Here is a 27887-nt window from a genome sequence, read left to right as displayed (position 1 = left end):
AAATCAATCCTTGGTCTCCTCTAGACACTGTCACAGCTCAGGTGTGCCAGGGTCAACAGCACAGCAGCCTCAGCTTTCAGGAGCTGAGTCAAAGCTAGGGGTTTTGAAAGCAGAAATTGATATCCCAAAGCAGTCTCTTCTTAGAAAAACTCTCTCAGAACCTAAGGTTCTCCATTTAGGTGATACTGACAAGGTTGTTTTCCTTCCTGAGCAGATTAGAAGTGGCCCATTTAGCAGGACCTGATTGTTCCTGTGCTCAGAGAAGCAGATAAGGCCAAGAGCAGTAAGAAGTAACACGGACAGGCAGGAAAACTAGATGTCATCGCAAAAAGTTAGAAAGCCTGATGATCTGGGTCATTAAGTAGATGGACCAAAGTGTCCCACACCTTAGTGGTCCCTGAGAGTGTTGCTGTATAATGACAATCCTAATGCAAAAGAGCTCTTATAGAGAGTCATCATTGTTAGAGAATCAAACAGAAAAGGAATGCAGGAATCTTGAAGAAAGTCATTGTTAGATCAAGGCAAATCCCCCAGGCCAAGAAAGCATACTGGACAAATCTCTATTCTTGTTTCTCTAGGACTTGCTCCCTGATCATCACAGTGATCTTGAGCCATCAGGATTTTTTGTTGCTTTTGTTGGTTTTTTTTTATTTTTGTGTGAGTGTACCGTCAAATCAGATCTGACTGGTACAGGAGGAGATTGTCCCTCCTTCCCCAGCAGAGCATCTGGTGGATTCTAACAGTGCACCTCTGGGATTGTAGTTGCAGCTCCTTGCCACTAGGCCACCAGAGCTCCCCTAAGCCATCAGGTTTTGATTTTATAATTACTGTGAGATGGAAATTCTTTTCAGATTTTTCCTACATGGAATACCTGTAGCCTTAACCAACATAATATATCAAATAGTTTGCAACTCTTTTAAATTGTTGTTGTTATTATATGCCATAAAGTCACTTGCAACTCATAGCAACCCTGTGTACAACAGCCCTAAACCCTGCTCTATCCTGTGCCATTCTTACTGTCTCTGACACACCTACCACCGTTACATCAGTCTCTGAATCAGTCTGTCTCATTGAGCATCTTCCTCTCTTGTGCTGTCCCTCTACGCTCCCAAGCATGACATCCCTCTCCAAGAACTGGACCCGCCTTGCAAGATGTCCAAAGTATGTCAGACAAAGCTTCAAAATCCTTCCCTCCTGGGAGCTGTCTGATTTCACCCTCTCTAGGACAAACCTGTTTGTTCTCCTAGCAGTCCATGGTATAGTCAATACTCTTCTCCAGCACTACAACTCAAAGGCTTCAATTCTCCTTCTATAATCCCTAGTCATGATGCATAGCAAGTAATTGCAAAGACCATGGCCTGGATGAGGAATACCTTAGTGTCCAGACTGATATCATTATTCTTTAGTACTTTGGAGAGGTCTCTGACAGCAGACTTTCCCAATGCAATTCGTTTTTAATTTCCTGGCTGCTGGTACTAAGAGAGACCTTAAATAGTTTGGGGCAGAGTGCAGCGTGGGAAGCAGGAGAGTCAACTTGGCCTTTTTACATTAAACTATATATATGTATTTGTTATTGTTGTTGATTGCCTTCAAGTTGAACATGACTCATCATGACCCTATGAACAACAGGCCTGAAGTCTCTCTACAGCTATTGACATTTATCAAAGTTTATAGAGTTTCTGTAGGCATGTTGTTTAGGAAGTGGAGATAGATATATATATCCAGCGCCATCCTCACACTTCCTGATACACAAGAGCCTATTGCAGCAGTCATCATATCAGTCTTCCTCTCCTTTCCGACCCTCCATTCTTCCCAACATCATGCCCCTCTCCAAGGAATAGGACTTCCTAGCAATATGTCCAAAGTATGTGAGGCAAAGCCTCATCATTTTTGCCTCCAAAGAGCACTCCACCTGCACCCTCTTCAAGTCATATCTGTTCGTTCTCTTGGCCATCCATGAGATGTTCAGTGCTTTTCTCCAACACCAATAGTTCAAAGGCATCAGTTCTTTTTCTGTCATCCTTATTCATTGTCCAGGTCTTAGATAGATAGCTAATAATCTGAAAGACTATAGCCTGAATCAGATGCACCTTAGTCCTCAAACTAACATTACTACTACTCAGTAATTTGGAAAGGTCCCTAACTTCAGATTTTCCCAGTGCATTGTGTCTCCTTATTTCCTGACTGCTCATACCAACGGTGTTAATTGTGGATCCAAGCAAGATGAAACTGGTGACAGTTTCAATCTCCTCTCCATCCATCACAACACTGCCTTCTGGTCAAGTGGGGTAAGAATCTTTGTTTTCTTGATATTGAGATACAATACATAATGAAGGCTGCATTCCTTGTCCTTCTGCAACAAGTGCTTTAAAGTCTTCCTCAATTTCAGGAAGCAAGGTTGTGTCATCTGCATAACGTAGGTTATTGATGAGTCCCGCTCCAATCCTGATACGTTTCTCTTCATAGAGTCCAGCTTCTCAGAAAACTCGCTCAGATATAGATTGAACAGGTATGAACACATCCCTGACCCACTCCCTTCCCAATTCCAAACCATGCAGTGCTCCCCTGCTCTGTTTGTACAATAGCCTCCTGCTACAGGTATAGGTTCCTCATGAGCACAATCAAGTGCTCTGGGATTCCCATTCTTCTCAATGTCAGCCACAACTTGTCATGATCCGCACAGTCAAACACCTTTTCATAGTCAATAAAGCACAAATAGACATTCTCTGGTATTCCCTACTTTCAACCAGGATCCGTCTGACATCAGCAGTGAAATCCCTGGTGCCACGACCTCTTCTAAATCCCACTTTAACTTCTGGAAACTCCTTATCTATATATTGTTCCAGCCGTTTTTGAATGATCTTCCGCAGTATTTTGCTTGCATGTAATATCATTGATATTGTTCAATAGTTCCCACATTCAGTTGAGTCTCCCTTCTTGGGAATAGGAACAATTCTGTGTGTGTGTGTGTGTGTGTGTGTACAGTGCTCTAATGACTTAATGGAAGCTCTGGTGGCTTTGTGACAAGAAGTTGCACTTAAATTCAAAAGGCATACAGTTCTAATCCACTAGCTGCTCTGTGGGAGAAGGATAGGCAGTCTCCTCCTGTGCGATTAACTGCCTCTTAAAATCTGCCAGAGGGTCAGCTATGGGTGTGTTCTAACACAACAACAGTGACTTAGTGGTTAAGGAGTTGTACTGTCAACCCAAAAGGCAGGCAGTTTGATTCTACCAGCTGCTCCAAGGAAGAAAGATAGTCAGTCTTCTGTGCAATTTACAGCCTCTGAAAACCCACTGGAGGGTCAGCTATGAGTCAGTTCCAACTTAGTGGCTCAGAGCAACATGTATATATTACTGATTTGTCTTTTGGCTTCTAGTCTGTTGCCTTGGCCCATCTGTTTCTTCATGATCCAGAGTGGTTCAGTTACTGAACTCAAGTGCCAACAGAAAAGTTGGAGGTTCAAGGCCATTTGAAGGCACCTTGGAAACTTCAGCCGTTAAAAACCCAATGGGGCACAATCCTGCTCTGACTCACATAGAGTTAGAATCACCTTGATAGTAGCTGGTTTGGTGGTTTTATAGTTAGCGCTGATAACTGGTAGTGCAAGTTCTCCCACATTGTTCTCTACAACTATCTTTGCTCTCTTTTATACAGATATTAGAATCAGCTTGCTAAGCACCTTGCAAGGAAAAAAGTTCTGTTGGGATTTTTCTTGAGATTGCATTGAACTTCTATATCAGCTCAGGGGGAAATGAAGACTTTGATGATCTTTTTTCTTAAATGATCTTTTAGATTATTACTTCACCCCCATTCTTCCTCCTGTATCCTCCTGTACATTCTGATTAAACATATGTTGTTGTTAGCTGCCATTGATTTGATTCCAGCTGATGATGACACCATGTGGTTAGATCATCTCATTTACTATTTTTCATTCCTAGAAATTATGTGTAGGATTAAAAAAAAAATCCACCTGGTCATTCTTTCTAATCTTTCGTTTCTGCTCATGTTTCTAGGCTGTCTTCTGTGACATGGTTTTTGCTAGTCTCTGTCTGTTCAGTCCCAAAGCTGGAGTTTGTGTGAGTCTGATCCTCTTGCTGCCATCTTGCTGGCTTCACCTCATACTGCTTTGCTTACTTGTATGTTATGATTTGTTTTTTTTAAAAAAACTGTGACCTTCTTATTTTCTGTCTTTTATCTTGAGAATTCCTTAAAGTCTAGTTTGGAGTTTTTTTCCTCCAAGAGGATTTTCATTCGTGCCTGCCAATCCAGTGGCACTTGAAATGAAATATTGGCTGGAGAGTTCCCTGCTCACACAGGTAGCTTGAATTCAGATGGGAAAATCACGGGAGGATATTCTGAGGAGTCCATCAGCTGAAATGGACCCTTTATTCTGTCACTTTCTGTGTGACCAAGAGCAAAGCATCTGATCTCTCTGTGCCTGTTTTATTGTCTGTGAAATATGGTCTGTAACACCCAACCCCTGAGGCTATTGCAGGGATGAAATAGGATCATGTCTATAAAATTGGTGGCTCTGTAGTAGAATCTCATTCTCCTTGTGGGTGGAGGACTCTGGTTCGGTTTCCAGCTTTGTACTTCATGCATCATCCAGCCATCATTGGTGGCTCTTTGCATGGTTCTTTGACCCAGAATAGTTTTCAGTGGAGAGCTTCAAGACCAAAACAGATTAGGAAGAAAGGCCTGGTCATCTACTTCTAAAAATCAGCCAGTAGAAACCCTTTATGGATCACAGGAGCCCAGTCCACAACCCGGGTGTTGCAAGACTGGACAGCATTTCGTTCTCTTGTTCATAGACCTGCGGGTCCTACTCAACAGCTCAACGACATATGAATAAAACACTTATACGGGGCCCTTTTAAAAACAATTGCAAACAGTGAGTGTCAGGCTCTTCCCTGAGTAGACCTCTCCTTTACTCCAGCCGAGAGGTAGTGGCCAGCTCTGGTCCCACACCCCACTCTCTTGCTGCTGCCTTAGGTGGGATGTCTGTTTTACTGGGTGTAGAGTGATTAAGACCTCACGCCTGTGAACCACCCAGTCCTCACCTTGTCTGTAATCTGGAGCGGCCTTGGCAATGACTGAGCTCTAGGGACAAGCAATACTGAAACTTGACAGGATTGTGTCCTTCAGACACTAAGGAGAAATTTATTTTTTTTTTAGTTCAGTTCCTTCATTATGATTTTTAAAAAATATAATTTGCAACAATTAAAAAATAATTTGTAAAATTATTTATCTTTTTAAAAATTCTTACTGAAAGTCTTTTATTGTTGGTAAAATTGTCATTTTAATCTCATGACAAATTGGCTATAATGAATATGAATTAAGAGTGGCATATTGGCCTGGAAACATGATTAAAATTAAGAAGAGACTCAGTTATATTGAGCTCTGGTGGCCTGTTGGCAAGAAGCTGCACCACAATCCTAAAAGCACACAGTTCGAATCTACCAGATGCTCTGATGGAGAAGGAGGGGAATCTCCTCCTGTGCCAGTCGGATCCGATCCAACAGTGCACAGCAAGAAAAACGAAAAATAGGAGAGAGACACCTGGAAGGGTAGCTGTCTAGGAGTTATAATGGACACTTGGATAGTAGAATTCCAAGTAATTCTTTTTCTATAGCAATAGGGCGCTGACTTTAGTCAGAATTTTTAAAAATTTTATAATGGTAAAAGAAAAAAAAATCCCATACAGTGTGTAGTAAGGAATTTTGTTGCCAACCCAAAGACAGGGACTGAATCTGCCAGCCACTCTGCAGGAGAAAGATGAACACCCTCCTTCTGTGCAGTTTCAGCCTCTGAAAACCTGCTGGAGGGCCGGCTAAGAGTCAGTTTGGACTCGACAGTACATAAAAACAGTAACATGTATCTGTGTGTCTCTGTGTGTATGCATATATGTACATGTTGTTGTTGTTAGGTGTCGTTGTTGAGTACGACTCATAGCTGTCCTCTGAACCCTGTCCCGCACCTCCTCATCATCTCGGACATACCTGATCCTGTTACAACAGTCACTGTTTGTCAGTCCATCTTGTTGAATGTCTTCCTCACTTTCACTGGTTTTCCGCCTTAGAGATGTTGACCCCCTCCCTCTGCCCTACTCAGGACGCAATGAGCCCCTGAAAAAGGAGCGGCTAAAGTGGAAGAGTGACTATCCCATGACTGATGGGCAGCTGCGGAGCAAGCGGGATGAGTTCTGGGACACAGCACCTGCCTTCGAGGGCCGCAAGGAGATCTGGGATGCCCTCAAGGCTGCCGCCTACGCGGCTGAGGCCAACGATCATGAGTTGGCACAGGCCATCCTGGACGGAGCCAGCATCACCCTGCCTCATGGTAAGTGGGTAGGGCTGAGGCTTTGTCCTCCCTGGCGTGAGGGGGCTATTCAGGTCCTAGTGGCCAGCCACGTACCTACTATAAGCCAGCCACATACCAACCATAAGCCAGCCATGAGTTCCTATCCAAATCTGTGGGTGGGTGAGGGCCAAGGCTGATACAGGGGTGTGTGAGAAGTGTCGGCAGTACAGTGGTTGAGCACTTGGCTACTAACTGAAAGGTTAGTGGTTCCAGCCCATCAGCCACTCTTTAGGAGAAAGTTATTCCAATCTGCATCTATAAAAAGACTTAAGTAGTTGAGTCAAAGTAGACTCTCGGCTGACCCTCCTGTGACTTTTCAGAGGCGGTAGGTTGCTTGGGAAGAGATTGCGCATCTCTTTCCCACATGGTGGTGGTTTCAGATCACATGCCTTCAGGGTGGCAGCGCAGCTCCTTACCACTCAGCCATCAGAGCTCCCTTTGTACAACCTTGTAAATCCAGTGGGAGCGTTGTCTGTCCTAAAGGGTCTCAGTGTGTTGGAATAGACTTGACAGCAATGGATGTTGGTGTGTGACTATTTGCATTTTCACTCAGACAATCCTTACTGAGCTGGGACCAGCACCAGGGTGCAAAGGAAAGAGATCTACAGCCCCTGTGTGTCCAGTGAGGACAGAAAACACACCATGGAACCTGCAACTAGAGATTGCTCAGTGCTTTGGGATCTCAGAACACCTGGGGTCCTGATCTTATCATGTGCTTTCTGTGTACTAGGCAGCAAACTAGATGCTCCTGCTGCTTAATCATTTCAGTTCATAATGGCCTTCTGGGGCTTGTCTGGTCAAGACTAAGAGTAGAACCTCCAGTGTTACAGCCTTGAGTTTTGACTTGAATATCACTGTCTCCTAGCTATGTGACCTTCAGCAAAGAGCTGCTCAGATTTAGAGCTTCAATAGCTTCAGTGGTGAATACTACACATAGGAGGAGCATTACACTCCAAACAGTACACATTGTCTAGTGCAGGGCACTGATAAACATCCAAGACCCAGTCATTGTATTTCTGCATGTAGCTTGCATTCATTATACAAGCAAGGAAATAGAGGTCCACTAAGGTGGTTTTGGAATCCTTGAATAGCACAAATAGCTACTTAAGCACGTGGCTACTAACCAAAAGTTTGAACCCACTTAGAGGCTCCTCAGAAGAAAGGTACGGCAGTCTGCTGCTAAAAGGCCTTAGCCTTGAAAACCGTGTGGAGCCATTGTGCACATAAGGTCATCAAGAGTTGGAACTAACTCACTGGTAGCTGGGTAGGACTGGGTCTCTGGGAGTCAGGATCTGACTTAAGAGTGGCTTACAACAACAAGGGCAGAAGTCACTGAGAGCAGGGCCTGTGCCATTTCAGCCATCCCTGTATCCACGGGTCCCAGCGCAGATGCTCAGAAAGGAAATGTTGAATGAACACAGGAGAAATTCTTTTCTGGGGTTGAGAGAACTAGTACATGAGGGAGCCAGGGTAGAAACACAGACCTTCCTGAGCCAGGCTCCTCCAGGCATCAGGTGGCCCCTCACAGGTCTGACTATGGTGTTCAGAGGGCCATGCAGTGGGCCTCAGCACACACTGACCCCCTTGTCTCTCCCCAGGCACCCTCTGTGAATGCTACGACGAACTGGGCAATCGCTATCAGCTGCCCATCTACTGCCTGTCGCCCCCCGTGAACCTGCTGCTGGAGCATGTGGAGGAGGAGAACGTGGAGCCCCCTGAGCCCACTCCCAGCGTGCGCCGCGAGTTCCCACTCAAGGTGCGCTTGTCCACAGGCAAGGACGTGAGGCTCAGCGCCAGCCTGCCAGACACGGTGGGCCAGCTCAAGAGGCAGCTGCACGCCCAGGAGGGCATCGAGCCATCCTGGCAGCGATGGTTCTTCTCCGGGAAGCTGCTCACAGACCGCACGCGGCTCCAGGAAACCAAGATCCAGAAAGATTTTGTCATCCAGGTCATCATCAACCAGCCCCCGCCGCCCCAGGACTGATGGGCCCATGGACCCGTGGGGAGAGAGGCCAGGGAGGGCCTCCACGGGGGCCGAGAGGCCTCCTGCCTGGAGCACTAGGCCCTCACCCTGCTGCTGCCTTCAAGTGCTGTTACTTCTTGAGGGGCACCTCTCCGCTGGATGGCTGCTGGGCGAGCCGGCAAGGAGCCCCACCTCCTGGGGCATATGGGTCCCAGTGCCCGGCACCCAGGAAGCAGTGCTGCCACACACAGGCCTTGCCAACCTTGGTCGAAGAAAAGGCAACAGGGCCCTCCACCCTGCACCTGTCCCAAGGCAGGTTCAAGCCACGAGGTTGGCCTGGATGCCCCGGAGCCCAGACCTGCCCTCTGGTGCTGCCAGCTGCACCCACTCTGGTTTCTGCTCAGGGTCTGAAGCAGCTGCTGTCTCCTGCCCCTGCCCCAACCCTGACTCTGCCCTGGGTACAGTGCCAGTCCCCTGGAGGGGAGGGGACCAACAGTGGGTCCCAGGGCTTGGGGAGTTTGAGGCGGGCCTCTGCCTCTCCCTGTCCCCAGCACAATTGGCAGAGAGGAGGCAGTGGCCAGACAGCTGGGCTATTGCAGCAGGCGATCTGCATAGGGCCATCTCCCGGCTGTAACCCTGGTGGTGGTGGGGTCTGCAGCCTGGTTGTGGCTCAACAGCAGGTTCCGGTCCACAGACACTATCTGCATATTTATCAATAAAGCCTTTTGCTCCTTCTCATTGGCCTGGCACTTGACTTTGAGTTCTCCTGCAGCTTTGCGGCGCCCAGAGAGCCAGGGCCGGTTTCCAGGAACAGCTCCAGTGTGGGTGTGGGAAGTACAGCACCTCCCAGCTGCTCCAGTGAAGCTTGTGCTCACTGGAGTGAGCCCAGATCCACCTCAGAAAAAGCCACTTAACCTCTGACCTCACTTTGCTTAGCTTTTACGTGGGGAAGAGGGAGCCTGTGCTGCTTCCTTCATTGTTAGAGGATTAAATGAGGTAACAGACGTGCAAGTGCTTTGAGAACACAGGCAGCAGCCCTTCAGGAAGAAGGCACTGGATGCCTGTTGGTCTGTGCCTGCAGTGGGAGGGGCTGGCAGCAGGACAGAAGTATGTATGGAAATTACCAAGCCTTCAAAGCAAACAGACAAATGGAGATTATGAGCACAGGTCAGCGTTTGTGCGGAGCTTGCCAGCAAGGGGAGCAGAGAGAGAGAAACCAGTTGCTCGTGCTTCCTTAAGGGACTATGGTCATTAAAAGGAGGAACCAGAGATAAGGTTGTTTATCCAAAAAGGGCGCTCAGTTTAACAGACCTGTAGGCTGTAGAGTTTTATGTAAACCTGGGTCATGATGACCTGGGGCTGGCTCACCCCAAGAAATTCCAGGTATGCAACCAAGGAAATAAAAGCCTGCTTTTCCTCTGGTTTGCAGTGTTTTTCTTTCTCAGTGGGTGTGGCACCCGTGAGCCTGGCAAGGAGATGCTGACAGAAAAGGACAATCAACAATGAATGAGTGGAAGCCCAAAATCTCTGTAAATGTTTATGAAAATTAATAAAATATAATTATAGAAAGGAAAAAAAAAAAGAAAAGGACAATCAGGGGCTGGTGGTCCTTGCCAGCTAGGCTCGACTCTGCACACTGGCCCTCACAGGAACATCTGTCCGTCCTGCAGAGGCCCCCAGAACCCTCATGAGGCAGTGACTGATGGATGAATTAGAGCTGTTCACGACTGAAGAGCACACACAAAACACTGATAGTTCAGTGGTAAAGCTGCTAACCAAAAAGCTGGCTTTTCAAGCCCACCAGTGAGGTTAAAAACTCCTGACAGTGTGGAGGAGAGGAAGACCCTCAACAAGATGGATTGATTCAATGTTTGCAGCAATTGTGTAAATGTGCTGGGATAATAGGAATGACATAGAACAGGACAGGCTTCATCTTGTTCATCAGGTCGCTAACAACGACATCTGCAGCCCAGGGAGCCCTGTGGAGCAGCTCTGTTCTCTCATACAGAGTAACTGAGTCTGAATCAACTGGGCCAGGTGGAGAGAACACACAGCCAGGTTCACTGGTTTGCCACTAGGGGGTGCAGTGAGACCCCAGAAACAGACCAGCCCCAGCTGTGGGCAGCCATTGGCAGCTGCTCATTTTCTCAGCCATCCTGGCATTCTGACTCTGGCAAGGCAGAGCCTGGCCCTCCCCATAATCAACAGGGCCTGTCCACAAGGCAGCCTGGGGTGCAGGCCCTTCTTGGGTACCCACATAAGGTCCCCTCCGTGGCAGTGGTTGGCTGATGTTTTCAGGTGCCCAGCAGGTGACGCTGCCATCCCAGCCACAGGCAGGCAGCCAACAGGCCCCAGTGCAGCCCCATGGCCTGGCATGCAGGACAGAGGCCGAGCAGGCTCCTTCCTACAGCTTCTCGGACGCTTCCCCCCACCCCCAGTAGACCAGGGCTGGTGGGGGCAGCTGTCCCTGCTCCCTGGGGCTGCCCGAGGTGAAGGTGACAGGTGGGGGAGGCAGGTGGAGAATTGGGCCGGTGAGCTCATGGCAAAGGCGCCCAGCTGGGCGGGGGTGGGAGCTCTGTCCTATAAAGCCCCTGCAGCTCCTCATCCCACAGAGGCGAGTCAGGGACGACACCATGGCGGACTCCGAGGCGGTGCAGAGGGCCACAGCGCTCATCGAGGAGAGGCTGGCACAGGAGGAGAGCCAGGTGCGCCCAGGGGCTGTGGGGTGAGGACAGCAGCTCGGCTGTTGAGGGAGGGGAAACCAGCTGCCCCTCCAGTGGTGCCCGTTCCTGCTCCAGGGTACCTCCGAAGCTTTAACTCATGAACTGAGGGACATAGGGTGGGGGACCCAGGCCAGGCTCCCTGGAGACCACCTGGGTTTGGGGAGATCAGCTAGATAGCATTGCACTGCCTGAGGATGGATGGCAGGAAGCCTGGACTTGGAGGTCCCCCAGCTGCTGAAGAGGAAGTTGGAATGGAGAAGAATACAGATAGGAACGGGAGTGGGAGTGTGGACTGTTCCCAGGAACACAGGCCATAGCCTGGGAGGCCTTTGGACATTTTCTTTCTTCTGGGATAAAGAGACCCGAGGTGCTGGCTTGCCTTTTCATTCAGTCTAAATGAATCTTTGGCCAAGGGTGCTGAGTGGTTGGGAGGGTCAACAAGTCCAGAGCCTGTATGCTCCCGAGCAGCTCAACATTCGCCTTAACTGGCATTTGTCAGGTGCAGAGTCAGCTCAGAAACAAGGATGAGAGGAGAAATGGTTGGTTATCCCTGGGGAGTGGAGCCATGGCTGGAATGAGAAAGTCTGGCTAGATAGAGATGCTCAAGCATAAGAATGGCAGAATCATCCCACGGGGACATCCAGAATGTCTCTGGCTAGGGCAGGTCTCTGGCATCTGTCATCAGGCCCTTAAAGGACAGTGTCTAGAGATCAGAAGCAGGGTGGGTACTCAGGAAATGACAGCAAAATTTCTAGAGAGTGGAGACATGGCTGGAATGAGAAGGTCTGGGGCTAAGACTGGGAAGGGAGGCAGGGACAGGTCAGGAAGAGCCATGGAAGACAAAGAGATTCATTCATTCACTCAGTTCTGTGGCAGTAGGGAGCCATCAAGTGTTGTTGAGGGAGGGAGAGTGTGTTTTAGGAAAGGAGCTTTGATATCTCTGAGGGAGACTTGGAGAGAAAAAAGGAGGAGAAGGGCTGGGAGGGAGGGTAGATTGGTCAGAAAGGGCTTGACTGAGACCTCCTGCCTCTCCAGGAATCCTCCCATCCTTCAGGGGAGGTGTGCACATGGGCTGGGGGAATCAGGCAGGTGAGTCATGTCTGGGGAGCTGCCACAGGACAGGGTACCTTCAGCCAGGGGACGTGGGCAGTCCTCATCCATTCATTCATCCTACAGATAGAGCTCTCCTTCCTAAAGGCCCCCGGAGGCCACCTCCCACCCACCACCTGCATGGGCTAAGCCTTTTTACAGTCCTTCCCTCGTTTAAGCTGAACAACAATCTATAAAGTAGGAGTGGGAGTTTTCTTTTGTTTCCATAAACAGCATCCACTGTGTACCACTTGAAACGGCAAATCTGAACTGAGGAGTTCAAGAGTCCCCCTGCCCTATTGTTCACAGCAGGCCCCAGCCCAGCAGTGCTCTGGGAGAGGAGGGAGGTCCTGGAGGCCAGTCGAGGGCTAAGGCTCTCTTGTGGAGTCAGGCTGTCATCACTGAGGACCCAGGAGTAGGCAGAGATGCTGAGCTACCTCCGGGTATCCACTCATCCATCTACTCACTCACCAAGCACCTGTGTGTGTGAGGGTCTGTCACAGGTGCTAGGGAGTCTATGATTCTGTAGACACAAGTCCTACCCTGTAGAGGCTCCATGTGAAGCCCCGTTAGGGTCAGCCAGGGTCTCAGATACAGCAGTAGGCGTGGTCTCAGCTCATTCTTTGTCTTTAGAAATAAATGCAGTGTTCAAGGTGCGCCAGACCTGGCCAGGAGGCCCTTCAAAGTGAAGATCTGAGCCATCAGCCGTGCACATCACCCTGAAGAGTGTAACACTAGAGCGCAGTGAGAAATGAGAAAGGCAGTAAGCTGTAAAGGTGGCCGTTCCTCCCCAGCTGCCACCTCGATTCTGCTCGCTCCAGGCGTGGGCTCACTGCCATGAAAGCCCTTCACAGGGGACAGGGTGCCAGCTCTTTGCAAAGGGCCATTTCCTTGAGCGGAGGAAGGCCAAGAAATCAGAGCCATGGATGAAGAGAGATTTGGAAGGAGTGTAACCGTGTTATTACAACAAAAATAAGGTCAATGCCTAGAGTTAAGCTCACTTAGAAAGCTGAGGACCTCTTGCTCCCACACCTCCCTATGCATTGGGACAACGGTTTCCATTTCAGGATCAGGACAATTGGAAAGGATTTATATATATATTTTTTAAATGGTTGTCTGATACAGACTGGCCAGATTTTTTTAAAAATTTATTTTATTTCATTAATTTTAATGAACATTTACAGAAATTTTGGATTTCCATTCATTCATTGTTGCATTTTTCTCTCTGCCCACCCCTCCCCACCAGTTCGCTCTTCTCTTTGAAAAGTAAAAGAAAAATTCCTTCATTGGTATACAATCCCCGCCCCCCCAGTACACTCCACTATGCAACCTTAATTCTGGACTCTTGTGATAACCATAATACCCAATCATATATCGCTTTTAAACTGTTCTCTCCCTAATCTGTTTCAATGCAGTATACGTATCCAATTTTTCTGTCTCACCCCAACCCTGATGTCAGTCCTGTTTTACAACAGTGTCATTATGCAGTACTTGTCCTTTTGTGACTGAGATATTTCACTCAGCATAATGTCCTACAGGGTCACCCATTTTAAATAATATTACATGAGTTCCTTGTTTTTCAGTGTAGCATAGTATTTCATTGTGTGAATATACCAGAGCTTCTCTACCCATTTGTTTGTTGATGGGCACTTAGGTTGTTTCCAAATCTTTGCTATTGTGAACAAAGCCACAATAAACATGGGAATGGACTGGTCAGATTTTCATATTGCCAAGTAAGACCCTTTGAAAAAATAACTGTGGCCTCTTACCATTACTATGACCTCTTATCATTTTATTATTTTTGTTTAATGCCACAGAAGGGAGATAATTTAAATGTTTGAGAACGTGAGTAAATTTAATCTCATGAAAACTCACTTCAGGTGCCTTTAATGTCATTTCAGGCAGAGCAAATACATCAGTCAGTGGGCAGGGGTTTGAACTGGGGCTGGGGTTCTGACTCAGATGGGGGTGTTGTGGAACTTGTCAGTTTTGGAGTTCCCTCCTCTCGGGATCACTCCTGAGATGAGTGTTGGGTTCTGAGGCCACAGGAGGTAAGAGCAATAGCCCCAAGCCTGGCCCTCCTGGGACTTCACTGGAGTGGGTATGGGAGGCTGCTGCAGACTGGCCCTGTCACAGTCCTCTCACTCCCCAGAAGGTCCAAGGAGCCGGCCACCAGAAGCTGCCCATGAACTTGCTGGTGTTAGAGGATGAGAAGCACCATGGGGCTCAGAGCATGGCTTTACAAAAGGTCAAGGTAAGTGCAGCGAGAGCCCAGTGTCAGCCAGTGTTTGTATTCAGGGGCCTGGCCAGGCTGCCATTGTCTCAGTGCCCTGGTGCGGTTCTGAGGTTCATCAGAAACTACCATCCAGAGCTGCTGAGTTAGGACCTGCACCCTCACAAGGCCCAGGGAGCTGTGTGCCTGTGGTAATGTTGGAGGCTGTGGGTGATAGGCCAGCCAGCCAGTAGGCCACAGTGGCCACTCAGGTGAGCAAGACTTCCACGTTATAAAGACAAAGGTTCCAGACCAGTGTGAAAAGGACAATGCCTCAGAACATGTCATAAAGACTACAACTGTAGACCAGACAATAACAACTTGCAGCTCTCAGAGGACAAGGATTCTTCTTAACCTCTTATCCTACATCATTCTCTTCTCTCTCTCTCTTAACAGTATTTATGTATTACTTTTATGGACACACATACACTTATTTCCTTTTGAAAACAAAAATGGGATTTATGTGGAAAGCTGAGAATTCAGCTGACCCGTGCTGACCTGAGTGGAAGGTGGTCCTGGAGATTCTCTCATCTAACGCCCCACATTGTGTGCAAGACTGATGGAAGGGCACCCGTTAATGTGGCACATACACCCATCCCTACTGTGTGTCCGTGTTATGTTTTATCTGTTTCTCCTAGCCTGGGAAGGATGGGTAGGCCAAGTTCCTTCTCTCTTGAGTAACTGGGTCAGCCTCCCAAACCATCAAGCTTAAGGACACCCATCTCATGCTTCTCGGTGGTAGTTGATAGTTTTATCTCCACTCAGGGCCAAGAGCGCGTGCGCAAGACATCCCTGGACCTTCGCCGGGAGATTATCGATGTGGGCGGGATTCAGAATCTTATCGAGCTGCGGAAGAAACGCAAGCAGAAGAAGAGGGAAGCCTTAGCCGGCCCGCAAGAGCCGCCCCCGGAGCCGGAGGAGCTCGTAAGGGTCCTAGGGAGGGAGGACACATGGGTGGTCAGAGGCAGGACGGGGCGAAGAGGGATAACGAGAGGCGAACGCCCCCTGACCGGCCTCACGCCGTGCAGACCGGCCCTGTGGATGAAGAGACATTCCTGAAAGCAGCAGTGGAGGGGAAAATGAAGGTCATTGAGAAGTTCCTGGCCGATGGCGGTTCAGCTGACACCTGTGATGAGGTGATGCCCTGCCCCACCCTGGGAACTGCCTCTCTGTCAGTTTCAACCCCTCACCTTCCCAGACCCTGAGCAGGCCATCTACAGGCCTATGTAATGATGGCCTTTCCCCCTCACAGACATTTATTTAAATCCTTCTTCCCATTTCCACTTGACCCACCTCCAGAGTAACAGATGTCATGTGTTTAGTTAGGAAATGTTGGAGAGGAATGGAGTAAAGTAAGAACCCTGAGACCAGGAGACCTGGGCTCTCACCCTGTCTCTACCTGTCAGTAGGTGTGTGAGCCAAGGCTAGCCGTGTCACTTACCTGTGCCTCTGTTTCTTCTCTGTAAAGTAGCCTGCTTACTTCCCTCACAGGGCGTTGTGGAGATCAGGTGGCATATTATAACATGTATTTACTAATGAGTGAAAACAATTAGAAAGTTTTGCTAGAGTAAGACTTAAGGGGCAGTGATGGTTCCGTGGTAGAATTCACACCTTCCACATAGGAGACCCCAGTTTGATTCCAGGCCAATGCACCAGCAGCGTAACTACCACTCAGAGGCTTGGATGCTCCTGATGCTGAAGATGTCTTACCAGATCTTCAAGCTAAGGGGTCACCCACCTTCCTGCTGCATTTTTCTAGGCTTTGACCAGGTGTCCTTCCCATTCTTTAGACTCTGGGCCTAACTCTTGGTCTGTCCAACCATCTCCTACATGCAAACACTGTGCCAGGTGCTGGGGGCACAAAAAAGAAAAGACAGAGGTTGAGAGTAGAGAGAGACTGGGCACTCAGCCAGATAATTAGAAGGAAAGGTAAGTGCTGTGGGCTGTGTTTCAAGAGCCCCCAGGAGAGATGGGGCTGGACTGGCAAGGGAGCGCTTTGTTTCTTCTTCCATTCAGTAACTGCTGTGCTCATCTAAGCCCTGTGCTAGACACACAGGGGAAACAGCCCAGCACGATCCAGTCTGTCTTCAGAGCGAGAGTCTGTCTGGCCCTAAATCAGCTCTGGCTTAGAGGCTCCAATGAGTTGATAGCTCTCACTGAGTTGCATCGAGGAGGAGGAGCAGAAATTCATCAAGCACAGAAGAGGAGGGCAATGACTGTACTTGAGGCACAGAGTTCTCAGGGCAGAGGAGGGCTCCAAGGCTGCTCTGGATGCTGCATGAAGGAGCTACAGCACATGGCAGACAGGAGCATCCAGCACCTTGAGACCCTTCAGAAAATACACCATTTAGTAAATACATGTTGAACAGAGGTAGAGCCTGTGCCTCAACTCAAGTGGGAGATGGGTGCAGGCCAGGGCCAGACGGAGAAGCCTGACAGTCTCTCTGGGGGCAGTTCCGCCGGACAGCACTACACAGAGCCTCCCTGGAGGGACACATGGAAATCCTGGAGAAGCTTCTGGAGCATGGGGCCACTGTGGACTTCCAGGATAGGGTAAGAACACAGGTTATTGGGTGGGAGGCAGGAGATGAACCCAGCACCAATAGCCCCTCTGCTTACAAATCTGTATCAAGCTGACACAAGCAGGCTGCCTCAGAGGGAGAGCCCACCTTGAGCAGGTTGTGTGATCTTGGACAAGCTCCATCTCCTCCCCGAACCCTCTCTGCATGTCTGGTTTAGACTAGCAGTTCTGCGTGGCCCATTGACCATGCACAGATTTTCCCTGTCCTTCCCCTGGAGAGCCCCCTGCCCTCTTTGCGGAGTCTTTTCCCCCTGGGTACTTCTTTCCCTGCAGCCATTCAATCCCCTCCTTCCCTCCTAGCTGGACTGCACAGCCATGCACTGGGCCTGCCGCGGGGGCCACTTGGAAGTAGTGAAGCTCCTGCAGAGCCGGGGAGCAAGCACCAACGTGAGAGATAAGGTGAGGCAGCAGTCCTCCAAGGACTGGGGTGGCCATGTGTCTGGAGGAAGGAACCCTGGTGGTGGGTGACATGTTGGACTGCTAACCAAAATATCAGCAGTCTGAGCCTATGAGAGAAAGACGAGCAGTCCTCTCCCATCAAAAGGTATAGTTTCAGAAACCAAATAAACTACCATGAAGCAGAATCAGCTTAAAGGCCATAGATTCATTGGATGTGTTTCAGTCCACAAGGGGCAGGAAAGTAGTAAGCTAGTCTGGTTTCTAGAATGGGTAAAAAAACAAGGACGCTAAAGCAATGTCCTGTTAAACTTCCGACATCTTCAGCCCAGCCCCAGGAGGAGCACCTCCTGGGATGGGGCAGGAAGAGCAGAAGAGAGAAGGAAAAGAGAGTATTAGGGACCTTGAGACCATTCAAAAGATACACCATTTGTTCATCCAATAAATCCTTCATCATTCTTCCATCTGTTTCTTCACCTATCCATCCATCAAGCTATCAGTTCACCCACTAAGCCATCCATTAACCTATTCATCAATTTATTTATTCATTTATCCACTATTCATTCATTCATTTCATTCATTCATTCATTCATTCATTCATTCATTCATTCATATGTAGCTTTGACCAGGGCCTTAGCCTTTCAGTTCTTCATCTGCAGACTGGCGGAAATAATACCTATAGTGCAGAATACTTAGGAAGGTAAGATGGAAAATGGATGTAAAGAAATGTATCCATTCCATATAAAATTAAGAATCTCTGGTCCCTAGTGGATAAAGAGTTGTGCTTCCAACCAAAGGTAGACTGTTTGAATCCACCATTGACTCCCCAAGAGAAAGAATGGGCAATCTTCTCTTGTACTATTTACAGTCTCCGAAAACTTGCTAGAGGGCCAATTATGAGTTGGTTCCTACTCTACAGCGAAGAGTTGAGCTTAATATAAAACTATAAGCTTCTGGGGAGCTCTGGTGGCCTAGTGGCAAGAAGCTGCAACTACAATCCCAGAGGTGCACGGTTCGAATCCACCAGATGCTCTGCTGGGGAAGGAGGGGCCATCTCCTCCTGTACCAGTCAGATCTGATTTGACGGTACACACACACAAAAATAATAAAACAAAACAAAAAACCCTATAAGCTTCTGTAAGTTTTTGCACCGTTTATCACAGAATCATCTCTCAAAAAATCTCATCTACTATGAGGGGGAAAAAAGTTCAGAGGAATGAGTGGTCACTTGAACAGCTGGGTAGGAGGGAGCTCAGAGGTCTTCCCAGAGGTGGCATTTTGTAAGTTGGAGTTAGACCACTGGATACAATGGTGGGAAACTGTACCACCTTGCAGCTACAGGGCTCAGACTGTGGCAGTAGGACTTGGAGGCAGGACGAGGCTGGACTTAGGACAGTCCTATAGGTGTATCACAGTTAAGCATCCCCAGCAGTTTATTTTTACTCCCCACTTAGCTGCTGAGCACCCCGCTGCACGTGGCAGTCCGGACAGGGCACGTGGAGATTGTGGAACACTTTCTGTCCCTGGGCCTGGACATCAATGCCAAAGACAGGGTGAGTGTCCAGCCTGTGTCCTGCCTGGCCCCATTGTGGGAGTGTGGGAAGCCTGAGGGCTCCAGCATGGGAGTGGCCCTCCCCCTTTGGGTCCTTAGCACTGCTGGCTCCTAAGCAGGGGCCCTCGCCCAGCTCCCACTCCCATCCTGCTGCCCGTATGGGCCATGCTGAGTACCATCCTGACTCTAGGAAGGGGACAGTGCCCTGCACGATGCTGTGAGGCTCAACCGCTACAAAATCATCAAACTGCTGCTCCTGCATGGGGCCGACATGATGACCAAGAACCTGGTAAGCTGGCTTCTTCCCAGAGTCAAGAATCAGTGTGCATGGCTTGTCCAGGCCCCTCTGTGTGAGGCACATGGAAGAACCTGAGTCCAGCAAGATTCAGCTGACCATTGAACCACTCCCCCTGGGGGTGCAGGGTGTCTATCTGGGCCCCTAGGGCAGTCCTCAGCTAAGGACAGCTATCAGCTCTGGTCTGTCACCACAAAGTCAGAAAAGCATGGTTCTCTTCCAGAACCCTATTCCAACCACCAATTTCCCAGCTTTCTCTGCATGTCTGCCCAGAGTGTAAGTGCAGAGGGACAGTCAGGAGGGGCAGCAGGAAGGTTTCCCACAGGACCACCCATTGACCAGCAAAGGGTCCTAATGCCTACCAAGAGGGTGGCCAAGATCTGAGGGGCCTCAGCTGGAAAGAGCTTTAGCACATAGCTGACACAACCATCCCAAACTCTTCCTTAGTCCCTGGCAACCCTGGAATTCTCTACGGAGTCGATGTCCTCTTATACAGTCTCTTCATTGGAGTCCTTCCGGTTTAAAAAAAAAAGGCAGGAAGATTTGGGGAGCTTGGCATCACTGGCATTTGGGAAGGGATAATTCTTTACTATGTCTTGTAGGCTATTTGCAGCATCCCTGGTCAATGGCAAGGGAAGGCAGTACTGCTTACCCACCCCCTGATGAGACAACTAAAAATACCTCCACATATTGCCATTCACTTTTAGTTGAGAATCACTAGAGTAGGTGAGGCCAGCTCCTGGTACAGACTCAGAACATGACCTGACCTGCTCTTGGCTCCCCCAGGCAGGAAAGACCCCCACGGACCTGGTGCAGCTCTGGCAGGCTGACACCCGCAATGCCCTGGAGCATCCTGAGCTGGGCTTGGAGCAGAATGGACTGGAGGGCCCTGCTGAGGGTGGGCGGGAGACTCCAGAACCAGTGCCAGTGCAGTGAACGCCTGCCCTGCTCCCCTCCCCATTCCTGTGCACAGCTGAGGTGAAAGTTAGCACCCCAGAGCCCACTCAGAACTGCGTACCCAGAGCTTCCCTGGCTTCAGTGGTATTTCTTCTCTGAGTCCCAGGACGCTACCACAATAAAAGTCACTTTTGCTATTTGCGACATTTGTTTCCATTTGTGTCTGAGATCCTAAGAATGTAGGAAGAATGGGGACAAGGGTGAACTGTGGGGAGTGGGGAACTTGAAACCCCTTGGCTCCCTGCACCAGCTCTGCCTCTCCTGCTGCGGGCTTTTGCCTTGCTCCTTCCATTGTCACTTGTGTTCCCAGTTTCCACGGCCAGGTTGCCTCTGCGAGGATCAGCTTCCCCTTGCACTCAGCCCAGGATCGCTTGCCCCTCGCTGTCACACGAGTCAGTCACGTGGACCTCTGCAGGAGGAGCTTGGCGGGGCGGGGGCGGGGCAGCGAGGGGCGGGGCGACCCCAACTCCAGCTGCTTCGGGTCCGGCCACGCCTCCCGCAGGGCCGGGCAGCCTCAGCCAATCCGCTGAGTCCGCTGCAGAACTGCCAAGCGGAAGTCCAGCCAGGCCTTTGGCTTTGGGCTGGGAATTGTAGGAGGAGGGCCTTGACTCTGCTAGAGACACACTAATCTCAGTGGGACTCCAAGAACCAGCCCTCTGTGTAGCCAGAGGGGTCCCTGAGTTGTGGCATTTCCCCAGCACAAGGGAAGAACCTCACTTCTGATCCTGGGAGCTCCCAGCCCAGGCCTGCCACAGTGTTCACGAGTCAGGGGCAGCAAAACTTTAACTCCGCACATTGATCATTAACGAGACACGAAGGAGTCCAAACTCAGACTCACCTGAGGGCAGAGACCAGCTGGGCCTCAGGCCTGCAGAGATGTTAAGCTCCTGGGTCTGGTCCTCCATGAGGCTAGGGCTGAGCAAGAGCTTGTCCAGGAATGTGGGGGGCCGGGTGTCAGGGGAGAGGAGGAAGGTGGACATTGCAGGCATCTACCCTCCACTCACCACCCCCTTCACTGCTACCGCAGAAGTGGATTATGGGAAACTGGAGGAGAATCTTCACAAACTGAGCACCTTCCCCTTCAGAGGTAAGTGGGTCTTGCCTGTGGTGGACATCATGGGAGATGTTCAGACGTGCTCCTCAACCGGAAACGGCGGAATGGTACTCAGGCTCCATGGGGTGCCTTGCGGCTTTTCAGGTGGCCTGGGTCGGTTTCTTAGGGGCGAACGGGCACTGGTCTGATGGAAATCTTCCTCCGAGCCTATGACCTTGGACTAAACTTCAGTTTCTTTAGCTATAAACTGCAAAAGTGCCTTCTTGGTGCTTTATTGCAGGGATCGAACTAAAATGGGTAAGAGAGCCCTTGGCGACTAGGCCTGCCTGCCTGCCTGCCTCATCACTTCCTCCAAGTCTTGCATGTTCTCTTCTGGGTAAAGCCTTCCTTGGCTGAATTCGTTCCCCTGTCTGACTCCTGCATTGTTGTTGGTAGGTGCCATCGAGTTGACAAAGGATTCCTAACAAGTCTGCAGACAACAAATCTGAAGTTTGCCTTATACTGCACCGCCTGCACTAGCTCTGATACACTGGAGGCCATTGTTAAGTCACCGTTAACCCATCTTATAATGCTGTCTGATTAAGTTCCTCCTTTACATGGGTCAGATCTCTGAGGCAGGGGCCAGATCACATTTGTGACACTCAACACCCAACAGAGTCATAGGCACAATAATAAATGAAGGTAGAAGAAAAAAGAAATTCGGTTCATCCTTTCTTGCCTGTCCTCTTCAATTACCCATGACAGTCCCCTGAGGGAAGACTCTCAAAAGGCCCACTTCACAGAAGGGAATCTGAGGCCCAGAGGTAGGAAGTCACTTGCCCAATGGCATTCAGCTCATACATAGCTGAGCTGGTATTTGAATCCAGGTCTGCATACATGGCCCGAGTTTCACTCCACTGCACTCATCTCACTGAATTGGTAGTCTGGACTAATGGGGCCCTTTCAATAAAGAGTCTGGTTGGAGCCAGCTTTGGGAATAGAGTGACCGAGGCCAAGTCAGTGTATTGTAACAATGAAGAACGTGGACTCTGGATTCAACTCATACCTCTGCCAGACTTAGCTGTGGGATGAACTCTCTGAAGCTTTGTTTCCCCATGTAACACAAAGGAGAAATAATGTCCATGTCGTAGAACGGTTGGGAAGGGGGGAAAAACAATGAGGATGCAAGTGAACTCAACTCTTGGCCATCATGTCAGAACTGAAACCTAGCTGACACTCCAGTGGGTTTTCAGAGCCTATAAATCACATGGGAAGAAATTTCCCATCTTTCTCCTGAGAAACAGCTAGTGGATTCAAACTGCCTGCTTTTGGGTTAGGAATAAAACTTTTTAGCCACTAGGCCACCAGTGCTCAGCCTGCTGTAAATTGTAAAGAGTGGAAAAAAAAATTGTAAAGAGTGATAGATATTCAATCACATTGCCGTAGAGTAGTTTCTGACTCCTGGTGGCTCCATATTTGTCAGAGTAGGATTCATTCCAAAGGGCCTTAAATGACTGCTTTTTCTCAAGTAGATCAATAGGTTTTTCTTCTGAGGTTCTGCATTGCCTTTGAGTGGACTTGAACCTCCAACCTTGTGATTTATTTTTTAATTTTTAAAGAGTGTGTGTGTGTGTGTGTGTGTATGCCATCAAAATTGGATCTGACTGGTACAAGAGGAGATTGTCCCTCCTCCAGCAGAGAATCTGGTGCATTTGAACCACTCACCTCTGGGATTGCAGTGCAGCTTCTTGCCACTAGGCCACCAGAGCTCACTCAACCTTTTGATTTATTAATGCCTATCAAAATAGTCAATAAAATAATGATGCAGTTGGGCATTGTGGCCAAACTGTTTTATGATAGTGGCTGCTGACCTGGCTGTGAACACACTCATCTAAGCAGTTTTGTGATGTTATTCTTTATGAGGGGACAATGAAGGCCCTGTGGACACCCCCACTGTGAGATGCGACACGAGCTCTCAACAGATGCTCCTGGGAATCAGCTTATTGTGGCCTAAAGGTTTGTGATAGAGTCTGGTTCTCGTGAGGTAAAATGCCTCTAAGAGTCTGAGTTTCTACTTGAACTTCAAAGGCGCCCTAGTATGAGAGTGGTGGAGTGGTCTGCCTACCACCCAGCAAATCCATGGAGACCCTTCTTCTCTCCTTCCTACACTGGCCGGGACTTCAATGGATGGTGCAGCTGCAGAACAAATGAGCCCGTACTGTTTTCTTTCTGGGAACTGGTGCAAGCTCCTGCTCGTGCTTCCTATCTCCCCCACGCAACAGGGAGCTCCTGGCTGTGCTTGGAGAGCCCAGTATCTGGAATTAGATAACCCGGGTAGGAATCCTGGTTCTGCCAGTGATGTTGACCTGGGAGCACTCTCTTACCCTCTTTTAAACCAGTTTCCTCATTTAAAAATGGGGACTGAGTGGTCAGCCTGCTGACTCAAGGGTTCAACATGTTCCAAGGAGCAATGACACAGAATAGAAAGCCATAGGGGCTTGTCCCTCCTCCCAGGACACAGCCAGAACCCGCCAGAAGTGATCAGACAACTTTAGCTCTAAGATCTATTTCCTTTGCCCTATGCTGGCCTTTGAGACAGGCTTTGCAGCCGACACTTGTGGTGAGGGGGGAACCACTGCGTGGCACACTGCAGGGGCCTCCGGCAGTAAGTGAGCAGCCAGTCCTGTGAGAGAAAGGGAATCCTGCCCCTAATGAATCATTGAGCAGAGATTCTTGAAGAGGGCACTGTCTGAAATGATGTCACACTGTATTTTTTTAAAATATTGTTAATTTGTACTGATTATTTGAATAAAGAGTTATCTTCCAAAAGAAAGGTTGTAATAGAGACCTGAGATGAGGGATGATTTCAGGAGGGCCATTGGCCCTGAACTCACATGCACAAACAACCTCAAAGATGGACTTTGAATTGTTATTTCCAAATGAGGATGATCACAGGGCTGGACCGGCAGAACTGGCAAGGTCCCCAGATAGCGTGAAGCTTGTGTCTATTGCTGCGGTACAGACAGTACCTCCGGTATCTTCTGACAAGATAAAGTTGTTATTGTTGTTGTTATGTGTGGTCGATTTGCTTGCGATTCATAGTGAGCCTATGTACAGCTCTGAACCCTGCTCTATCCTATGCCAACCTTATTGTCTCTGATACACCTACCCCCGTTACCCCAGTCAGTGAATCAGTCCATCTCATTGAGGGTTTTCCTCTCTTGCATTGTCCCTCCACCCTCCCAAGCATGATGTCCCTCTCCAAGGACTGGTTCTTCCTTGCAACATCCCCACATTATGTTAGATGAAGCCTCAGAATCCTTACCTCCAGACGGCCTGTTTGTTCTCCTTGCAGTCCATGATATATAGGGTATTTTCCTATTTTAAAATCATTACTTTGTGGATTGTTTCATTTTTATCTATTCAATACTGCACATTTCTTCCCTCCTTCTCCCCACCTTCTCCCCCAATCCATTTGGCAATATATTTCTTGTTCCACATTATTGTCATACATATAATACCTAATTTCTTTCATACCATTCTTCTTTGTTAAATCAAATATTCCATTTAAAATAATCACAATGTAGGGAGCTCTGATGGCCTAATGGCAAGAAGCTGCACTGAAATCCCTAAGGCACATGGTTTGAATTGACCAGATGTTCTGCTGGAGAAGGAAGAGCAATCTCTTCTTGTGTCAGGCAGATATGATTCTAGGTACACACCAAGAATTTAAAAAAGAAAAAAGATAAAATAATCACAGTATTTGCAGTTTTATTTTGGCACATCTTCTTTTTAAAATATGTTCTTTCTAGAGGAAAAGTTAGGGCTCATCTCTTGTTTAAGAGGCTGTGGTGTAACCGAGGCTCATGAACTAGGCCCTTGTTTTTCTGTACCTTGAAAACACTCTGGTTCCCCTGACTCACAACCTGATCCTCGCCCTTTTCCTGGGGTAAATTCTGAGTTTCCATCACTAAATCACCAGACAGCAGCCCCTTCTCTGGGAAATGGGACAGTGAAGTCCTATCTGTTTCCCCAGCCCACTCATGCTTCATGGTTCCCCTCAGTTGTGACCTCAGGTTCTTCCAGAATGAATTTCCAGGGGCCCATTTCTTTCTGGACCTTGCCCTGGACTGTGGCAGAGATCTGTGCATGGAAATGGAATACGCTGAGCTAGCAGTAGAAGGGGTTCTAGACTGGAGGGAGACATGTGCTCCAGTGGCCAGGAATGGATGCCCACACAATCTGGGAAGTCCTAATGCCTTGGCCAGCCTTTGGTCCCTAGGGGCCACCAGGCCAGGAGAAGGAGAGACAAGAATAGAAGTAAGAAGGATTGCATTATAAACTGGGTCACAGAGTAGAAGACAGAGAGACTCAGATTTCTACTGACCTGGAGTCTATGGGATGTTGGATGTCACTTGAGAGACAAGGACCCAGTCCTCAGGCAGTGCCCACCAGGGAGGATTGAGAGTTGCTGTGGCCTCTCCCCACCCCACCCTTCTGTCTTCCTCACAATGGGCTTCATTGCTGAGGTGGGAGGGGCCCCCTAGAGAGGGTACAGCAGGGGGCCTGCCTGTCAGATGACCCTGGAGAGGCCTGCCTTTCAAGCATGAGCCAGACCACCAGGGCTCCCCTCCTCCCAGCGTGCTCGTAGTTCTGCCTGCCTGGCCCGAGGTCCTGGAGACCTTCTTGGAGCTTGCCCAGCAACCATCATGCAAGGTGGTCCTGGCGGCTGCCCTCGTGCTAGGAGGTGGAAGCCTCATGCTGTGGATTCAGAGGAGAAGGAGAAGGAAGAACAAAGCTGAGTGTGCAGACAACTTCAAATCATCAGAAGGCCACAAAACAAAGAAAGAGGACTGGATCAAGTCTCACTTTAGCCGGCTTTCCGATGAGAAGCTGGTGACCGCCAGCCATGCTGCTCTTCCCACTCCTCAGCTGGAGAATGGGGACGGAGAGGCCGCCAAGATCCATGTGGAGACCTTCGCCTCGAGGCAAGGAGGCAGAGGCCGCTCTTTCTGCCAGGAATCTGTCACCAACAGACAGCGGACAATGGGGTCCTCGGTGATCAAAGAGACCAGCAGGGACTCTGGGATGTCTTCTTCCGCAGATGAGGACACCTGGGCTGCAGTGGCTGCCTGCACCAGGGAGATAGATTATAAGGGGCAGCAGGTGGCCAACTCCATGCTCCAGCGATCCAAGGTCTGCCAGCAGACAGGCTACCTGGAGTCAAAGGACAGCAACCTAGAGGAGCTGAAAGCTCTTGAAGAGGTACAGATGAAACGGAAAGGGAATTTCCTTATCCAGCGAGAGAAAACTATGGCTGGCATGAGCCACTCTCCCACTCTGCAGAGTCGGAGTCACCATGGCCACCAAGGTCATCTGGGCTCCCTGAGCCACCAAGGTCATTCGGGCTCCCAGACCCACCAAGGTCATCTAGGCTCCCAGAGCCACCAAGGTCATTCGGGCTCCCAGACCCACCAAGGTCATCTAGGCTCCCAGAGCCATCAGAGTCATCCAGGTTCTCAGAGCCACCAAGGTCATCCAGGTTCCCAGAACCGTCAAATTTATTCAGGTCATCAGAACCTCCAAGGTCATCCAGGTCACCAGAGCCAGCACGTTCATGTAGGCTATCAGAGCCACCAGGTCTATCCAGGTCACCAGAGCCTCCAGGGTCATCCAAGCCAACAGAGCCACAACCGCAGCCACCAGATCTATGACTCTTTCGAAGCCGCCTAACCATGGGTGGAGATGCCCCTTTCCCCAGCAGGGCTGGCACACACACTCAGGCCTGTTCTCGTTCCTGTGTGGTAACCTAGGTGGCCAGGGTGATGTGCCATTGCCCAAACTGTCTCTTCTCTAGCTTCCCAGGGCTCAAGGGCCTCTGTAACTCCGTGTGTGGGGTCAGCCCTAATGTTGGGACAGCTGAGAGGCAGTGAAGCAGCCAAAACACACCGAGGCTCCTAAAGATCCACCGAGAAAAGACAGACAAGGCAGACCCCCAGGAATAGCTGGGAGCCCACAGTGATGCCAAATGCCTGGACTGAGCCAATAAAGCCTTGCATGCCCTCATTCTGAGTCTAGGGCTCTGTGGCAACCTAATGTTTCGGCAGGGAATGGGGAGAAAGCTCTTCCTCAGCAGTCCTCTGCACAGGGGCCCTGGGCTGGGGTATTTACACTGGACTCTTTGAGACTCCTTAAAATAGCTCCCTGGATCTCAGCTTCCAGGGATGGGTCATCTCCAGGGGACTCAACATTCAACTAGTCAGGGGCGGGGAACATAGGTGTTGGGTGAAGCAAAGAACTGGGCTTTAAGAATAGGATGAACAGATAGGGTAGGGCGTATGCACCCTGCACCCTGTCCTCTTGGTAGCAGCCTCACCCTGCCTGTTTGTCATCAAGCGACATGGCATCTCACAGTGCACTTCTCTTTCCTTGGCCCAGCTGCTTCTCCAGGTCGATAGCGGTATGTGATTCCCTGTTGATGCCTTCCCTCTACCTAGCTTAAAAGCAAGTATGGTGAGACTTCACCTCACTACTGTGAGCTTGCTGCCAGGATGCCAGTCCCTTGAGAAAGACGTCATTCTTGGTGCAATAGTTGTTGATTGCCATCGAGTTGGGCACAACTCATAGCGACTCTATGAACCAAAGACCTAATGCCTTTCCATCAC

General features: G+C 49.4%; 4 protein-coding genes across 5 annotated transcripts in view; all 4 read left to right on the top strand.

Moving 5' to 3' along the window:
* UBTD1 (ubiquitin domain containing 1) overlaps window positions 1-8345 on the top strand; it is a 73712-nt gene extending 65367 nt beyond the window's left edge. The window contains exons 2-3 of the mRNA XM_006880060.1: window positions 6113-6340; window positions 7960-8345. Coding sequence (XP_006880122.1) covers window positions 6113-6340; window positions 7960-8345 — 614 coding nt within the window. The remainder of the gene's footprint in view (window positions 1-6112; window positions 6341-7959) is intronic.
* A 2452-nt stretch (window positions 8346-10797) lies between these two features.
* ANKRD2 (ankyrin repeat domain 2 (stretch responsive muscle)) lies at window positions 10798-20719 on the top strand. The gene is given in 11 exon segments (XM_006880201.1): window positions 10798-10941; window positions 10943-11029; window positions 14289-14390; window positions 15174-15332; window positions 15437-15544; window positions 16863-16961; window positions 17290-17388; window positions 18840-18938; window positions 19128-19226; window positions 20019-20164; window positions 20500-20719. Coding segments are annotated over 11 exon segments (1296 nt in total). The 5' UTR covers window positions 10798-10863.
* A 346-nt stretch (window positions 20720-21065) lies between these two features.
* Window positions 21066-27887, top strand: part of HOGA1 (4-hydroxy-2-oxoglutarate aldolase 1) — a 30714-nt gene continuing 23892 nt past the window's right edge. For both annotated transcript variants that reach the window (XM_006880057.1, XM_006880056.1), the window contains exon 1: window positions 21066-21276. In XM_006880057.1, coding sequence (XP_006880119.1) covers window positions 21066-21276 — 211 coding nt within the window. The remainder of the gene's footprint in view (window positions 21277-27887) is intronic.
* On the top strand, window positions 25981-26955 carry LOC102863955 (chromosome unknown open reading frame, human C10orf62). The gene has a single exon (XM_006880100.1). The coding sequence runs from the start codon at window positions 25981-25983 to the stop codon at window positions 26953-26955; it is 975 nt and encodes a 324-aa protein (XP_006880162.1).

This window comes from Elephantulus edwardii, unplaced genomic scaffold (genome assembly GCF_000299155.1).
Source record: "Elephantulus edwardii isolate Elephantulus edwardi_28Jun2011 unplaced genomic scaffold, EleEdw1.0 scaffold00006, whole genome shotgun sequence".
Taxonomy (NCBI): domain Eukaryota; kingdom Metazoa; phylum Chordata; class Mammalia; order Macroscelidea; family Macroscelididae; genus Elephantulus; species Elephantulus edwardii.
This window is presented reverse-complemented; position numbering and strand designations above follow the sequence as displayed.